This window comes from Sebastes umbrosus, chromosome 11 (genome assembly GCF_015220745.1).
Source record: "Sebastes umbrosus isolate fSebUmb1 chromosome 11, fSebUmb1.pri, whole genome shotgun sequence".
NCBI classification, from domain to species: Eukaryota; Metazoa; Chordata; class Actinopteri; order Perciformes; family Sebastidae; genus Sebastes; species Sebastes umbrosus.
This window is the reverse complement of record NC_051279.1, coordinates 5786785-5802267: the sequence shown is the minus strand read 5'-3', so window position 1 is coordinate 5802267 and position 15483 is coordinate 5786785. Positions and strand designations below refer to the sequence as shown.

The window sequence follows — 15483 nt, the reverse complement described above, 5'->3', positions numbered from 1 at the left end:
ACTGCACAACAAAACAAACACCCCTATCTCCATCACCACTGTCTTTTATCCTTTACTTATCAAATGCCCTGAGTTTGATCAAGTGGGAAAGAGAATCGGCATAGAAAATCCAAATCAATGGCTATTGTCATTTGTTTTGCCGCATGATTTTTTTCCTTTTACCGCCCCCGACACACACACACACACACACACACTTGTATGCAACGGCAGCCAAAAAGCAGAGGTGTTGTTGAACGTATGGTTATTGTTAGATAAACATTGGCCCGGACCCAGAACGGTCTGGATTGTCTTTGTTCTTTTTCTCATTTAGTTAATTCTCAACATTTCAGGCTGGGATATGCTGCACGTAGGTTCACATGTCAGGTGTTATATTCTGTGTTTTTTTGTCGGCTGGGAGGTTGGATAGAATGCACTGGCGCAGATATTGTATTAACAGGCAGTGTAGTCAGTATATCATGGAGGCAGCTCTGGAGTGAGTGGAATGAAACGGCAGTATATCTCTCACAAGGGCCAATAATGTGTCTGAGTGTGTGTGTTACACTGCGAGGAGATATGTGTGCTTCTGTGTGTACTCGCTCGAGTATGTTTGTGAGATGTATATCAACGCACGGGACGCGTATGTGAAAGTGTTATTTGTGTTTTGCATGCGTGTGTGTATTTAGATCCAAGCGTGTGCGTAGGTGCCTTCAGCGTGAAGCCAGCTCTCCTCCCAGGCCACCGTATGGTCACCTGGAGACCCTCATTTGCGCTGCGTGTGTGTACATATGTGTGTGTGTGTGTGTGATCGGCTGTGTCTCAGTGTGTGTGTGTGTGTTTGTGTGTTTAGCCGGGCATGAGCAGTGCGCTGATGATGTAAAGAGTCCCTGGGTGGCGTTCAGGCGGAGCCCAGCCCGGTCTGGTAATCACCCTGTTTACGGTCCATATGTGAAGACGGCTCAGAAGAGAGCACGCGCTAGCTCAGAGGATCTAACACACAGGCACACACAATCTTCCTCAGACACACATTCGCTATTTTCAAACTAGTCTCAAATTAAACTGAAGATTGTTTTAGCTTTCCAGTGAGGATGAAAGAAGGTCCTGGAAATATCTTGAACAGAATCTGTTTCTTTCTGTCTTGTTTGTATTTTAACAACCAATTTGGTCCTAAATTCAGATTTAAATGGAATTAAATGGTCTTACGTTTACTGTCAAACAGGAAATATCGGCAGCCATTGTAGATTTTTGGAGGGATGCATCGATCCGACTTTCTTATTGCCGATACCGATACCTGGGCTTTGGGTAGCAGCCGATACTTAGCAGTGTTGCTGCAATACTGTAATTTCTAACTTCGATACAATACCTTGAAAAAAAACATTGAGGGCATCAAATTTGAGATTTTTATTAAAAGATAAACATCGGTGTGCAAGTCAACTTGTAGAAAGTGCAGCTGGTACCCATGTATCATACTGCAGAAAATGAGTATTGAAACCGTTTCAAATATTCAGTATCAATATGTATAAATACTTCAATATTTTTGACATCACTAATAGAGTGTTCCAGGGATGACGTCATTTTGTAGATCAACCAGGAAGTTAGTATCGCCCTGGGTTCCCTCGACAACAAGCCGATGGGATTGTTCCATCGGGTTTTGGATTATTGCAGAAAATAAACTCTGTGGCAAACGCAAGTTTATGATTCTTACACATTTTGTTCAGCAAGATAATCTTCACAAATGAATACACCACTTTTATGATTTTTGAAGTGTAAATGCAATCGCCAGAAGTAAAAAGCTAACGTTAAGCTATAAACGAACTACACCACGGTCGCATGAGAGCGAGTGTGCACAACGAGGCTGTAAAGGCGGACGAGTCGGTGTGATGATGTTCAGTAGTCTCATTTAGCCGCTTGTTAGCAACCGTCTTTTTTAACACACAAAATTCACAAGTGGGATATTTGCTGACGTATTTTATATTGATATTATAGAACAAAACGTTAAAATCATGTGTTAACCACAGACCTTATTTAAGGCATCTAACTAAAAACCCATTGACTTCCAGACGAGGGAACCGGAAGTGCTAAAATGCTAACTCATTTCCGGGTTTTAGACTCATTCCTGTAGCACTCTATACCGAGTACCGATCCGATACCAGTGTTTAATTAATAAGATGTATGCCTCACTGTGTGGAAGTGACTGGGATCAGTCTTTTATGTGTGAGGCTCAGGCTGGGCTTAAACATCATATTATTAAAATAATAAATCGTACACCAGCAACTTGCACCAAAATTAACAGGAATTACAATTCAAGTGAAAATGTTTTTAATGCAGCAACAAATTGGTCAAAACTTAAAAAGCAATTAACATTCAAGTATATAATGTATATAGTACTGTATATATTGAATAGATCGGCCCCATTGTCACGATACCTGATCCAGCTATTTGAGTCAGTATCAGCCTGATATCCGATCCGGTATCGTTGCATCCCGAGATTCTTGGTAGCTTCAGTCACTGCAAACACTTAAACCGTTATATTCCTCATTGTTGTGCATCCCTCCTAGTAAATAGTTAAACCCAGAAGAATCAAAAGAATGCTCAACTGTACAAGTGAAACCAAATTTGATTACTGTCAGATTTTTCCTGATATAGTATAAACACTCAGTACTTACTGTAAAGCACAGATATCACATATAAATCATATGTTCTAAGCCTTTCTTTTTAAAACGCATTTAGTGTTTATTACATTTTGCCTTGACTTAATTTTATTTATTTTATTGCCATGTCTGTTTTTAAGGAAGTAAACTTCAAATGCATATCCAGTTTTTATGTGATTTAAAGAGAAACTGGCAGCGTTGCTATGTAGTGACTTTACCCTGACGGTGTCCATGTATCTGCTCTGTTCTATGCCATGATGGTGTTTGACATCTGTTACTCTGTGGGGTTTCATGTGGCCTGCTACACCCGTAGAGCGGTGGTTTGTTCCTCCTAAACCCAACTGGTTTAGTGGACCGGTTATCAGGATTGAGGGACGTCCCCACATTGCCTCGATATACATGAACTCTCTGCCCTGTGACCGGTGATGTCACCACGCTGACAAGGTGAGACGCACAGGAAGCATTTTGGCCCGCCCTCTGAGGTTTTCTGAGTTGACCAAAAAAAAAAAGTGGGAGGAGAAAGGGGGCGTTGCAGGAGGGAACAGAAGATTGGCACCTTTTTAGGATTAGTGTTTCCTTGATATTCTGCTGCGTAATCCCAGACCCGAAAGGAGAGAGGTTAACAGATGAGGGAATCACAGCGAGTGAGTGAAAGAGAATTAGCCCACCTCTGAACAGAGCTCTGAAGAGAGAGCGAGAGAGAGGGGGAGGAGAGCAGAGAGGGGAGGGCGGTGGGGGGTTATTTTGTGAAATGCTGCTTTTGTCCGGGGTCTTGTCAAACATTTAGTTTGATTCTTTTGTAGAAGGGGAGTCATGCTTTGTGTGTTCGGGCTACAAATGGCATGAGGAAACTCAGAGAGAGCAAATGTATTCACTCATGGCCATTGTCATTCCACTAGAGGAACTGACTCTGACCTGAAGCGTAAAGAGTCACAGCTTGGAGAAGCATCGCCGAAATAAAACTTCACCCGATTCCTGCCGCAATCAGGCTTATTATTTTTTCTCTCTGCCAAGCTTAGCCCCCTTGCCCATGTTCGCAGAAACTATGGCAACAAACGAGATCCCCCCCCCCCACTACCACATCACCCCACTCACATTCCCATTGCCACCACCTCTTCTTGCCCACCCCCTGCTTACTCTCACTGGGCGGCCCCTGATGCACCAGCTGCTGCGTTGCGTAGCAGCAAATAGTCATCAAAATGCCATCTTTGCAGGCCTTCAACCACCTCGACAGCCATAGGGGCAACCTGGCTGCCAGTGTGTGTGTGTGCGTGTGTGTATATATATGTGTTTGTGTGTGTGTGTTAGATTGAAGGGAGGTGGAGGGGGGGTCATCCCAGTTGAGGTGGATATGTGCCATAATTGAGCTGTGTTAGATGCTGGTGAGAGACAAGGAACAGTGTTGCAAATGGGATGTGCGTTTTCCCCAGCTGATTCAAGACATCAGGCTAAGTTGGAATGTGTGTGCGTGTGTGTGTTTAATTGTGTAACGTGCATGTGTGTTAATCTGCATGTGTGCATTTGTGCGACTGCACCGTGTGTGTTTGTCTGCAGGGGTTGTACTTTGTGTGTGTTTGCATTTGCCAGTGTGTGCACCACACTCTAACGCTGGCAGCTGGGTGCCTACAGTACCTGCCTGCTGCACCGCTATTCTCTTACACACACACACGTACACACACACACACACACATGCACACACACTCTCTTCCTGTCTCCCATGATGGGGAGTAGAGTAGATGTTGGGGACCGATAGTAGCCCAGTGCCACTTCCTGGTCTTGCTGATAAGCTCTCTGTGCTGCAGATGGCTATCACTTAAAGGGTCCACACACATGCACACACACACACTGGCTCGTGCACGCCGGCACGCACGCACACACACAGCCATGCTACCTGTTGACAAGCCCTAGCACAGCCCTCCTGCTGGCACCGCAGTGGCAGCAGAGGCTCTGGTTATCTGCTTGATTTCACTTAGTGCGTATGCATGTGTGTGTGACAGAGCAGCGGGGAGAGCGAGAGAGAGAATAGGTGTGTGTGTGTGTGTGTGTATTGTTTCGTTCACACATACACGCGGGGCCCCCTGTGAGAGGTAGAGTGATGTATTGAGGGAGAGGGCTGATTAATGAGGAGCGTTTATTAGAACATCTGTGTCAAAGATGGCGGAGAAAGAGGGAGCGAGAGAGATAGAGAGAAATATGGGAAAGAGAGAGAGAGAGAGAGAGAAAGGCACACCGTCTTCTGCAGGTCTCTTGTTTGTTGCCTGGAGCCGCCTTAGCCCAGATATACTGTAAATAAAACATGGCAGGCTGGAGGAGAGGAGTTCATTATCCCACCGATGTAAAGGAGAACTCTTCTTACTTTAAATACATCTTTTTTTAGATGGAGCTTTGGCTTGGGAGTTGGCTACCAGAACCAGGTTAAACTGGAATGTGCTGCTCTAACAGTCGTCAGCCCATATATTTTTTTGTTCCCCCAAGGCAGTAAATCAAGAACAAAACCATTCATTCTGATTTACACTGGCTTATCATAATGAATAAACAGGAATTATCATTTGAAGACCATAGAAGTATGCAGTTGCTATTTCCTGATGCCGATAATAAATCCAAAAGAAGGAGCTGCTTCATGCATTAATGTATGACCCATTAAAAGGCCAATTCTGACTTCCTCACCCTAACCTGAACTCTATCAGGGCTTTCATTGAATGAAGGCTTTTCAGCAGATCTATTAAAGACTGCTTTGTTATACCGCGCAAGTCCAAATGCAGACCTCTTCACCCTCCTGTTTTTTAACCATGGTGGCATGATGCACCACAGCTGGGTTTGCACAAATTCCCACCCAACTGCTAAATGGGCAGAACAAAGTGCAACCACGTTTCTACCTGGTACAAGCAGGTATGTTGAGAGTCACGTCCGTGATGATTAGTGGAGTCTTTTGTGACTTTTGTTGAACTTTTCCCTCAACATTGAATTGCTTTTGTTTCCTCGTAGTTGCATTTTAAGACTTGGCATCTAGCACAGTCAATGTCTTTGAGAACTCTTGCTTTTATGAACTCATGTGTCTTGTCATAGAGTGGTGCAGGGATGACATAGGCCAACCAGGAAGTTAGCATCGCCCTAGTTCCCCTCGACAAAGAGCCAATGGCCAATCGATTAAAATATTTAATTGCGATTAATCGCATGATTGTCCATAGTTAATCGTGATTAATCGCAAATTAATCACAGATTTTTTATCTGTTCAAGTATTTAATAATCTTATCAACATGGGAGTGGGCAAATATGCTTGCTTTATGCAAATGTATGTATATATTTATTATTGGAAATCAATTTACAACACAAAACAATGACAAATATTGTCTAGAAACCCTCACAGGTACTGCATTTAGCATAAAAAATATGCTCAAATCATAACATGGCAAACTGAAGCCCAACAGGCAACAACAGCTGTCAGTGTGTCAGTGTGCTGACTTGACTATGACTTGCCCTAAACTGCATGTGATTATCATAAAGTGGGCATGTCTGTAAAGGGGAGACTCGTGGGTAACCATAGAACCCATTTTCATTCACATATCTTTAGCAAAATGGCCATGCCAGTTTTTTCTCGCCAAAATTTAGCGTAACTTTGGACCGTTATTTAGCCCCTTTTGCGACAAGCTAGTATGACATAGTTGGTACCAATGGATTCCTTAGATTTTCTAGTTTCATATATACCAGTTTCTTCACTGTAGCTTTTAAATTGAGCCCGCTACAACCTACAAATCGCAAGTTGCGTTAAAGCGTTGCAGAAAATAGTGGTGATCACGTTAACTTTGACAGCCTACTAAAAACCCATTCAAAAAACCCATTGACTTCGAGACGAGGGAACCGGAAGTGCTAAAATATCGAATATATATATATTAAAAACTTATTTTGGGGTTTTATGACTCATTCCTGCAGCACTCTATTGGCCACAAACGTCCATCCTGTAACTGTTTGTAGGAGGAAGTATCACATAAAGCTGGTTAAATCAGCTGACCAGCTTTAGTTCAACCTCCCTGCTACTGTTTGACAGAGGAAACATGTCCATCTTGGTCTTTTAGGAACTTTTTGCTCGTATTTATGCCACGTCTAAAGCTTTGTGGTGTGGCCTGGTTGGACGTTTGTTAGATAACGTGCACACAGCTTTAATAGAGAGGTCAGGAGTTCAGAGTTCGATCGACCTCTCTGACGACACAGCTGCCATCCTTTTACCCTCCTTTTGTGCAGAAAAGCTGGAGAACCAGAATCACCCTCTTCCCGTTCATTGTGCTCGTACCTCCATGCTGCTCTGCCAGAAGGTTCCCCCCCGCCATCCTCCAAGCGCATATATTATAGAAAATGATAAAGATGGCATACCTGTAATTTGAAAACAGATGGTTTGGTTCTTTTGAATATTTATAACAATCAAAAACAATTTCTCCTGCACCAACCTCGCTATTCGCCCGGAGGCCGGCAAGGTGTTAAAACATTCATTTTAATGAAACTGGAAGGGAAAGAAAAATATCGCCTCTTTGTTTTTCTGAGGCGAAGGAGGGCGGTTGAAGTAAATGTAGAGAGGGCAAAGAATCGACTGTAAAGGGGCGAGATGGGAGCACACGTGCGTCGGAGAACGACACGCTCGGTGCGGCCCTCGATGTGCTTGAAGTGGTTGTCTTTAACAGATTGTGTAAATAAAGAGCGGAAAAATAAAAGAGGTTTATCTGTTTACATCGCCCGACTCCCCAGATGCTGATATTCAATAAGCCACTATCATCTTTCCTTTTGAAGGTAAATATATTTCCTGCCGCCTGCTCTTGATGTCAACAGACTCAGTTGACCTTATAATTTACCCACTCTGAAATGAAAAAAAAAACTTCAGACAAACTCAACGGCATTTGATAAAAAAGAACAGATTAAACCTTTGCTTGATTTAATTTGTTTTACCTTTAGAAGACGAGATCCAAAATGACTGCATGTCTGATACTTTTCAGTTGGCTTTTTTTTAGTGCTGGGTTTTACCGTGTCCCTATCTTTTATTTGTTTTGACAAGCTACAGTGTTACTGCATGTTTCACAAGCTTTAATATTATGTCTGCATTTTCCACAATGAGAATCTAAAGTCTCTCTCTCGCTCTCTCTTCCTCTCAATCAATCTCTCTCTTTCAGAGTATGATTTCCTCCATTGTGAACAGCACTTACTATGCAAATGTGTCGGCGGCGAAGTGTCAGGAATTTGGGCGCTGGTATAAACATTTCAAGAAGACAAAAGATATGATGGGTAAGCAAAACGGAGGGGCGCAAAGTATGGCGCTCACACTTTTGTCTCTTTGCACACACACACACACACACACACACACATACACACCAGTCGCCATTACAATATGTTCCCGAACCAACCGCCTCTTTGTCTTCCTGCTGTTGCATGAAGCAGAAATACATTTTTATCTTGTTATCTAATAATTCAAGATTACTCCGCGCTGTTTTGCAGTTGAGCACAGTGTTATCTTTGATTTATCCATTATTGCTTTAACTAACACTAATGCAAGAGCCAAATTGAGGCCTCTGACTGTTTTTATTTTTTGTTTGTGAGTGACTATAACGCTTTACTGTTCCATGAACAAAAGGCAGCAATGATTTCAACCGGCCACCGCCTAGTCTGAAATTCAATTAGATTTTCTTATCAACCCTCTAACAACGCATGCTTTATATTATCTCCAAAAAAGAAATCCCCTTTGACCCGCCAGGAAATGAGGTTATGTGATACTAGTAGCACCCCATCTGCAGATACAATTCCGCTGTATTTTTTATGTCTTTTGATTAAGCAGAACACCACTCGGTTGCGAGGCTCATAAGGCAGTGTAATGTTGAGATATTAGCTTTAACAATCTGGTGAACAATCTTTTTTTTCTTTGCCAGTGCGCTACTGCTCGGCAGTGATGACAGATGAGATATTATATCAAAATGTTTTCACAGGCTTCATGCAAATAGCGTGTTGTGATCATATCTTATCTGATGTTTTTTTTTCTTCTCTTAAAGTGGCAACATATGCTGAGAACATTATTTACTTCAGACCTGCTGTACTTGTGTATTCCTCTTGCATACTCCTACACATTTTCTGTCACAATTGTTCTCTATCTGGTTTTATTTTCCTTAAAAAAAATGGGGCGACTGCAGCTGCTAGTATGGCCTCGGTGATGCCGGTGTTTTAAATGTCATATTTCTGCATAGCTGGAGTGGGAGAGACGTACTGTAGGAAGCCTTAACCCTGTGTTTGTCTTCTCATAACTCTGTTTCTGTGTGTGTGTGTGTGTGTGTGTGCGTGCTCTACCATCCGGCTGTGCAGGCATGCGCCAACCGTCCCAGCTGGAGGGCTACTTGGGGACGTGTGTCCTCCGTGAGAGCCCGCGTGCCAACCAACTAGGTATGTCGCAACATAGGCACACACACAAACACACCCTTTGGAGGACATTGCATTGACATAAATGAATTCCTTTGAGACTTACCATAACCTTAACCATGACCACTACACACTTAAACCCAACCTTAAACTAGTGATGTCACGATACCAGAAATTAGTAGTCGATACTAATACCAGTGAAACTCCAGGATTCCATTTCGATACCACGGTAAAAATGAAAAGCGAAACAATAAATCCCATGTACCTCAACATCCACTCCTTTATTACCGTTTGCGTACTGGTTTTTATTAGGACGTTAAACAGGTCATATTTCCCTCTCTATTATCTATTTTATATTGCTGTGAAAACATCTCCTTCAAACAACTGGATTTAATGAAGTTTCTCGCCAAAAACTACATTTTACAAGATTACATTTGAACACATCATAATGTTAGAATTTACCATCGCTCATTTTTTACCGAATAGAGCCTGAACGCACCATAATGTAACTCGATGTAACCTCTGAGCTGCTCTGCTGCTGCCAACATTACTAGCTCTCCTCCTTCTTGTTCACAATGTATCATTATTAGAGATCGGCGACTAGAAAGCGTTAATGCAGATTTCCCGATCGCATATTTTTACTGAATATCGTCCGATTACAATCGGCAGTAAAACTTTATTTCAGACTGTGATGGTTAAACTGTGTAATTAATCCGTGGTACACATGCGTGCTGAACCATGCGTGCCGAACCTTGCGTGCCGAACCTTGCAAACAAACTGAATAGAGCCTGAACGCATCATAATGTAAATCAGTGGCACCTCTCGTGTTGAAATCGGCAGGATGAGAGCTAGTTAACGTTAACTGTTAGCAGCCGGTAAGCAGCACAGTCCCTCACGGAGCTAACAGCTAACATTAACTAGCTCTCATCCTGCCGATTTCAACTCGTCTGTTGTTTGTTATTCACAATGTAGCATTAGTAGCGTTAGTGAGTTTGCTGCGTCCCAAAAGCATTTTCTATCGTACCCAAGATAACGGGATGCCGTTAGTCTCGAGTCCTGAGAGTAACTACGGTACAGTAGAAAAACAAGTATGTCACATTTTCAGAATTATGGCATTGACTTGGTACCGAAGTGAGAAATGAGAAATCGGTTCTCATGACATTCCATCCTTAAACCTAACCTTGATGAAAAACAAGCTTTTAAACCTAAAATGTAGTGCTTTACTTTGCATGGACAGGCTTTATCGCCATAATGTGACTTTGTGAACACATTGTTATAGATTTGGGACAAAAGTACATTAACACACACACACACACACACACACACTGATTTGTCTAACTTGTGAGGAGCTACATTCCTTCCTTAATACCTAAACTTACTGCCTAAACTATGAATCTCAATTAAAATCTTTATCTTAATCCGAAAACCAAATAGCACTTTAAAGTCACATTAAAATGAAAAATGACTTATTTACTTTGTTAGCTCATACTGTATGTGGAATTTGGAAATAATCCTTCCTTCACCCTCTCAACCTATTAACTTTTAAAATGACGCCAACATCATGGTCACACCCTTAAAGTCTGGATGAAATGAAAAATGCCTTTTTATCCCTTTTAGATCACTTCCCCGGTCATACTGTGCACCTATTTAACAATAAATGCAAAATAAAATTACAAAAAAATCAATTTCTTTCAAATCATCTTTTCTTCCTGTAAACAAAATATGACGTGTGATTACGTAAGCTAGTACCCACCAATTTCCACCAATAATATGATATCCATCCATCAATCAAACCGCAACTTTTAGCAACACAAGTGTGTGTGAGCTGCGGGTCCACTGTTGCGCCATATCGTGCTAAACTCAAAGCCCGCCCACTTTTTAGCTATCCAATCAAATGCGAAGGAGTTGATTTAAATCCCTCTTGTGACTGCATACGGCTCAAATATTCCGTTTCACTGGGGGATATGTCACCGTACAGAAGCTAAAGACGCTCAGGGGCTCGAAGATAACATCACTTTTCCACTAGAGTACATTAAAACACTACAACCTTTTGACTTTAAAACTGCTGAACAGTTTATTTTAAAGGTTTTTAAGGTCGCTCTCTGTGGGGACATCAAATCCTGATAAGAACAACACCACCAACGTATACGTACACAGAAACAGCGATAACATCTCACACAAGCTCCTGCACCCATGTACCATATTAGACACAAAACCTTGGCACACAAGCTTCAGGTGCCCGCCGCACGCCCGCGACAAATCCCCCCCGACCTCAATATTCATGACGGGCTGCTGTCTGCTGTGCGTGGCCACAAATGGCAGGAAGAGAAAGAGCTGGTGAAATGCCAAGTTTTGAAGGCTGGAAGAGAGAGTGGCACGGTCATCCCTTTGCGCTTTGGCAGTGGCGTCAAATGTGACTCTGCATTTACTTCGCCACACTGCGTTTAGCAGGCAGTTTGAGCCTGAAGTCAAGGGGAATAAGTACCTGGTCACAGGTACTGGCAAGCTGCTCTGCCAGCTGAAGTGGCGGTACCGGCCGCCAGCGAAATGTGGTGTCTCTTCTTTTGAGGTGGCAACGCTAGTGCAGGGAAGCCAGCACAGGAGAGAGAGTTGGGTCACTTTGTATGTCTCTCTTTCTCATTCCCTCTGTCTCTCACTCACTCACACACTCCCTCCCTCCCTCAGCCCACATCCCATTCCCATTGTGTGTTTAATCCGGGGCTCTTTTGTGGCAGGATTCCACACGAGGACTCCCGCTTCTGTGGCAGCCTTTTTCTCCCAGGGCCTGCCATGCTCTTCTGTCACCCCTTCTCTTTTCAATTTGCATGGAAATGCCTCCGTGTGCCTGTGTGTTTGTGTGTTGTGAGCATGCCCCCCAGCAGTCTGTGCGAGCGAGCATATGCACACACACACACACACACACATTCACATATGAGTGAATAGACACGCCATACCATCAGAGCCAGGGAATGCCAGGGATTATGGGAAGAGATGTGATTATTACCAAGATTTTTTTTTTGTTTTGTTTTTCCCCCCACATCATTTGTTTTCGACAAACGCTCAATAGACCCGTCTTGGCCGGGTGTTTTGTGCTTGCTGACAGTTAAGAAACAGGCAGCTCAAACACACGATTATTGTGGGTATTTTTGGAAAACATCCATGCACTTAATCTTTCATCTGCTGAAAAATTCAGCTTGTTGAAGACCCCTCCTCCCCCCCCCCTCTCTCTCTCTTCCCCATAACAGCAATTTACGCTTTTCACAATCTCATACGATGCTTTTTCTGTGGGATGTGGAGGCCGCAGCACACTTCTAAGGTGTTAATGTTGCCATCCGTATGAATTCTTAAACGCTGCCCCCTCACTCAGTCAGTCGGCATCGTGCACGCTAAAAAATCCTCAGCATATGTGGATTCCTTAAAGAGAGGCGGAAACCTGAAAACATTCAGCTGCTCCAAATGCTCGTTCACTTTGCTGTGGGTAGTACTTTGAATGTTAAATCATTGTTTTCATCCTCTAAGCACATAATTTAAACCTGTCTTAAAATATTCCCTAGCAGCCATTATGGACTTAAAGATTCCCAAAGCAAGAGATGCCACAAAAATCTCCAAAACGCCATTAAATGACGGCACATTATTTTCTGTTTTATAGACAGTTCAAGTCCTGTCTGTTTTAGTACACTCAGACAAGGTTACACACTGCACGCTCCAATGTACTCCTCCTGTCTCTGATCACTGCTCCCTACATTTATGTTTAGACCATCCTCTCCTAAAAATGTCCTATTGGCTCGCTGGTGTTCCTTATTTTAGAATTAAGGATCTGTCTTTTGAGAGAATCAGATTCATCAGCATTGCTTCTGCTTTTGTGGACACAAACACACACACACACACACACACTAATCCTGTACCTACACTTACACACACTCCACTGTCTCTCCAAGATTTTTTTTTTTTTTTCACATGATGAGGCCACAGACATTCTGAACTTAATTTTGAAGGCATGTCTTGTGGAAGATGCAGGTCAAACACAATGAAGCTCTTTTATCTGAGTTTCCATCTTATATATATATTTACCAGCAAAACAAACCCCTGTATATTTCTGTTAGTGGTTTCTAGATAGGAATATGTGCTGACTGCAAACATGTTTTCCGTTCTCATAGGTCATGAAAGTAAACAGCCGACAGGCAAAGATTCTCTTGAGGTTAAAGTTTGATCCGATGCAGAGCAGGCTATGAGACTTTGTTATGACTTTAAACTGACAGTTTTGAGATTAAGTTTTACATTTTTTGAATTCTCCAGCACTTGAAGTGAAGGTTTTTCCTCTCTTCTACATTCACTCCTGTGTTTTCTTTGTGCTGTTTGAGGTAGACTTGAACAATAACTGACCTCGTCTTTTTTTACCATCACTGTCTCTTCTGACCTCCACTTTTGCCCTCGTTGCTCATTTTTCTCCCCCTTCCTCCAGCAGAGATGGATGGCCTGTCCGACCTCTCTCCACCCGGCTCTAATCACAGCCACAACCACAACCACAACCACCTGGGCTTCTCCCAGCAGCAGCAGCCCATCCCCGGCAGCACGGCAGAGCAGACTCCTTCCTCGCCGGTGCCCCCGATGGCCCACGCTCCGCCGCCGCACAGTGGCCAGACTGGCGGCCGACAGCCGCAGCTTCCCGGCATGCACCACCCGGGCCTGGTGTCCACGCCCATCAGCCCCCAGCTGGTCAACCAGCAGCTTGTGATGGCACAGATCCTCAACCAGCAGTATGCAGTGAACCGGCTGCTGGCGCAGCAGTCCCTGTCGCAGCAGTATCTCAATCACCCACCTGTGAGCCGCAACTCCCACACCAAGCCCATGGAGCCACAGGTGTCGTCAAATACAGAGGTGTCCGTCGAGATTTACCAGTGGGTGAGGGACGAGCTGAAGCGGGCCGGCATCTCACAGGCCGTCTTCGCCCGTGTGGCCTTCAACAGAACCCAGGTAAGGAGGGAAGATGGATGGGTTAGAATGACTTTAAATCAACAAAAAGTGACTTCTCAAAGTTCCCAAATCTCAAAGTTTTAGTGTCGTTATTGGACGTATATTCGCTAAAAATATATGATCGGGAGATCAGCATTAACGCGTTCTAGTCGCCAATCCCTGATAATGATGTGAAAAAGAAATCCGTGTAGAAATCGACGGGAGCTTGTAACATTGGCAGCGCCGTAGCTAACAGCTAATGCACACAGGTTCCATCGAGTTACATTATGGTGCGTTTCCATTCAGTAAAAATGAGTATGGGGTGAAGATACATTCTAACGTTATCATGAACTGTTCAAGTGTAGTCTTGTAAAATGTAGTTTTTGGCAAGAAACTTAAATACATCCAGTAATTTGAAGGAGATGTTTTTACAGCCATATAAAAGAGATAATAGAGAGGAAATTATGACCTGTTTAACTTCCTAACACTAGCTCTAAACAGCTTATAATGCATCATAAGAACTATTAATGCCAAGAGTTCTGCGGCAAAAAAACGTGATCGGGGCATTTTTTAAAGTTATGTTTGTTATTTGATCAAAACCGTGATCCGATCCGAACCGTGAGTTTTGTGATCCTTTGCACCCCTAGTATTGACAGTTACCATGGATAGCATCCAGTACTGATTGAAGGTTGATTGAAGATTTAATTTAATACATTTTTTTGTATAATTTTATTTTAAACTATTTTTTTATTTAATTTTATGCCCCAGTCGGTCACTTCAGCGTACCTTTAAAAACACTAAAGTTACACGGTGTAACTGAACAGTCCATCCAAAAATGTCATCTTAAGTTTTCTAACATTCCCGCTTTTAAAATCAAACTGCACGTAAACACTTAAAGTGTTTCCCTCACTGTCTAAGCTTCCACACCAGCAACCTGTTTGAAAAGGAAATGCACACACACACACACACACACACACACACACAGAGGAGGCAGCGATAATGTCTTAAGACGTACTGTGTGTATTAGATGGGGGGTGGAAGGAGGTGACAGCAAACCTCATTACAACTCCATTTGCTTTGAAGTCGCTGTGTATGAAAAAGAAAAAAAAAAACAGAAACTGATAAGGATCTATTAGAATTAGAACGTACAGCAACCCCAAACATAAGTGTGTGTCTGTGTGTCTGTGTGTGTGTGTGTGTGTGTGTGTGTTATATGCAGACAGTTTTTGTGTGAGCTCCCACACAAACAGAGTCTTATCTGTGGCTGATATGAGGAATTAGCCCGATGTGCCGTTGGAGAGTTTGCCTTTGGAGGATTATTTATTAGGCATGTGTATTTTTTTCCATGAGTCTGTGTTAATAAAAGGGGGGCGGGAGGGGAGGGGGTGTCGAGTAGTGACACGAAGGGGCTGCTGTTCGATGCTGGAGGTGGATCAGAGGAGACGGAGGGGAGGAACTGAGGCTTTTTTGGGTGGAGGGGGGAGAGAGGAAACTGATTGACCAAAAGAGATAAGAC

At 43.1% G+C, this 15483-nt stretch overlaps 1 protein-coding gene and 1 long non-coding RNA gene across 11 annotated transcripts in view; one reads left to right on the top strand and one right to left on the bottom strand.

Moving 5' to 3' along the window:
* Nucleotides 1–15483, top strand: part of LOC119497118 (DNA-binding protein SATB1) — a 72453-nt gene that overhangs the window by 24968 nt on the left and 32002 nt on the right. For 8 of the 10 annotated variants that reach the window (XM_037784984.1, XM_037784980.1, XM_037784987.1 and 5 more), the window contains 3 exons: nucleotides 7784–7895; nucleotides 8961–9038; nucleotides 13477–13988. In XM_037784984.1, coding sequence (XP_037640912.1) covers nucleotides 7784–7895; nucleotides 8961–9038; nucleotides 13477–13988 — 702 coding nt within the window. The remainder of the gene's footprint in view (nucleotides 1–7783; nucleotides 7896–8960; nucleotides 9039–13476; nucleotides 13989–15483) is intronic. The other 2 variants (XM_037784983.1, XM_037784989.1) reach the window with 1 other exon arrangement.
* On the bottom strand, nucleotides 1036–13187 carry LOC119497120. Its single transcript, XR_005208874.1, has 3 exons — nucleotides 12365–13187; nucleotides 10651–10657; nucleotides 1036–1051 (listed from the first exon to the last, which is right to left on the bottom strand). It is a non-coding gene; the product is annotated as an uncharacterized LOC119497120 (long non-coding RNA).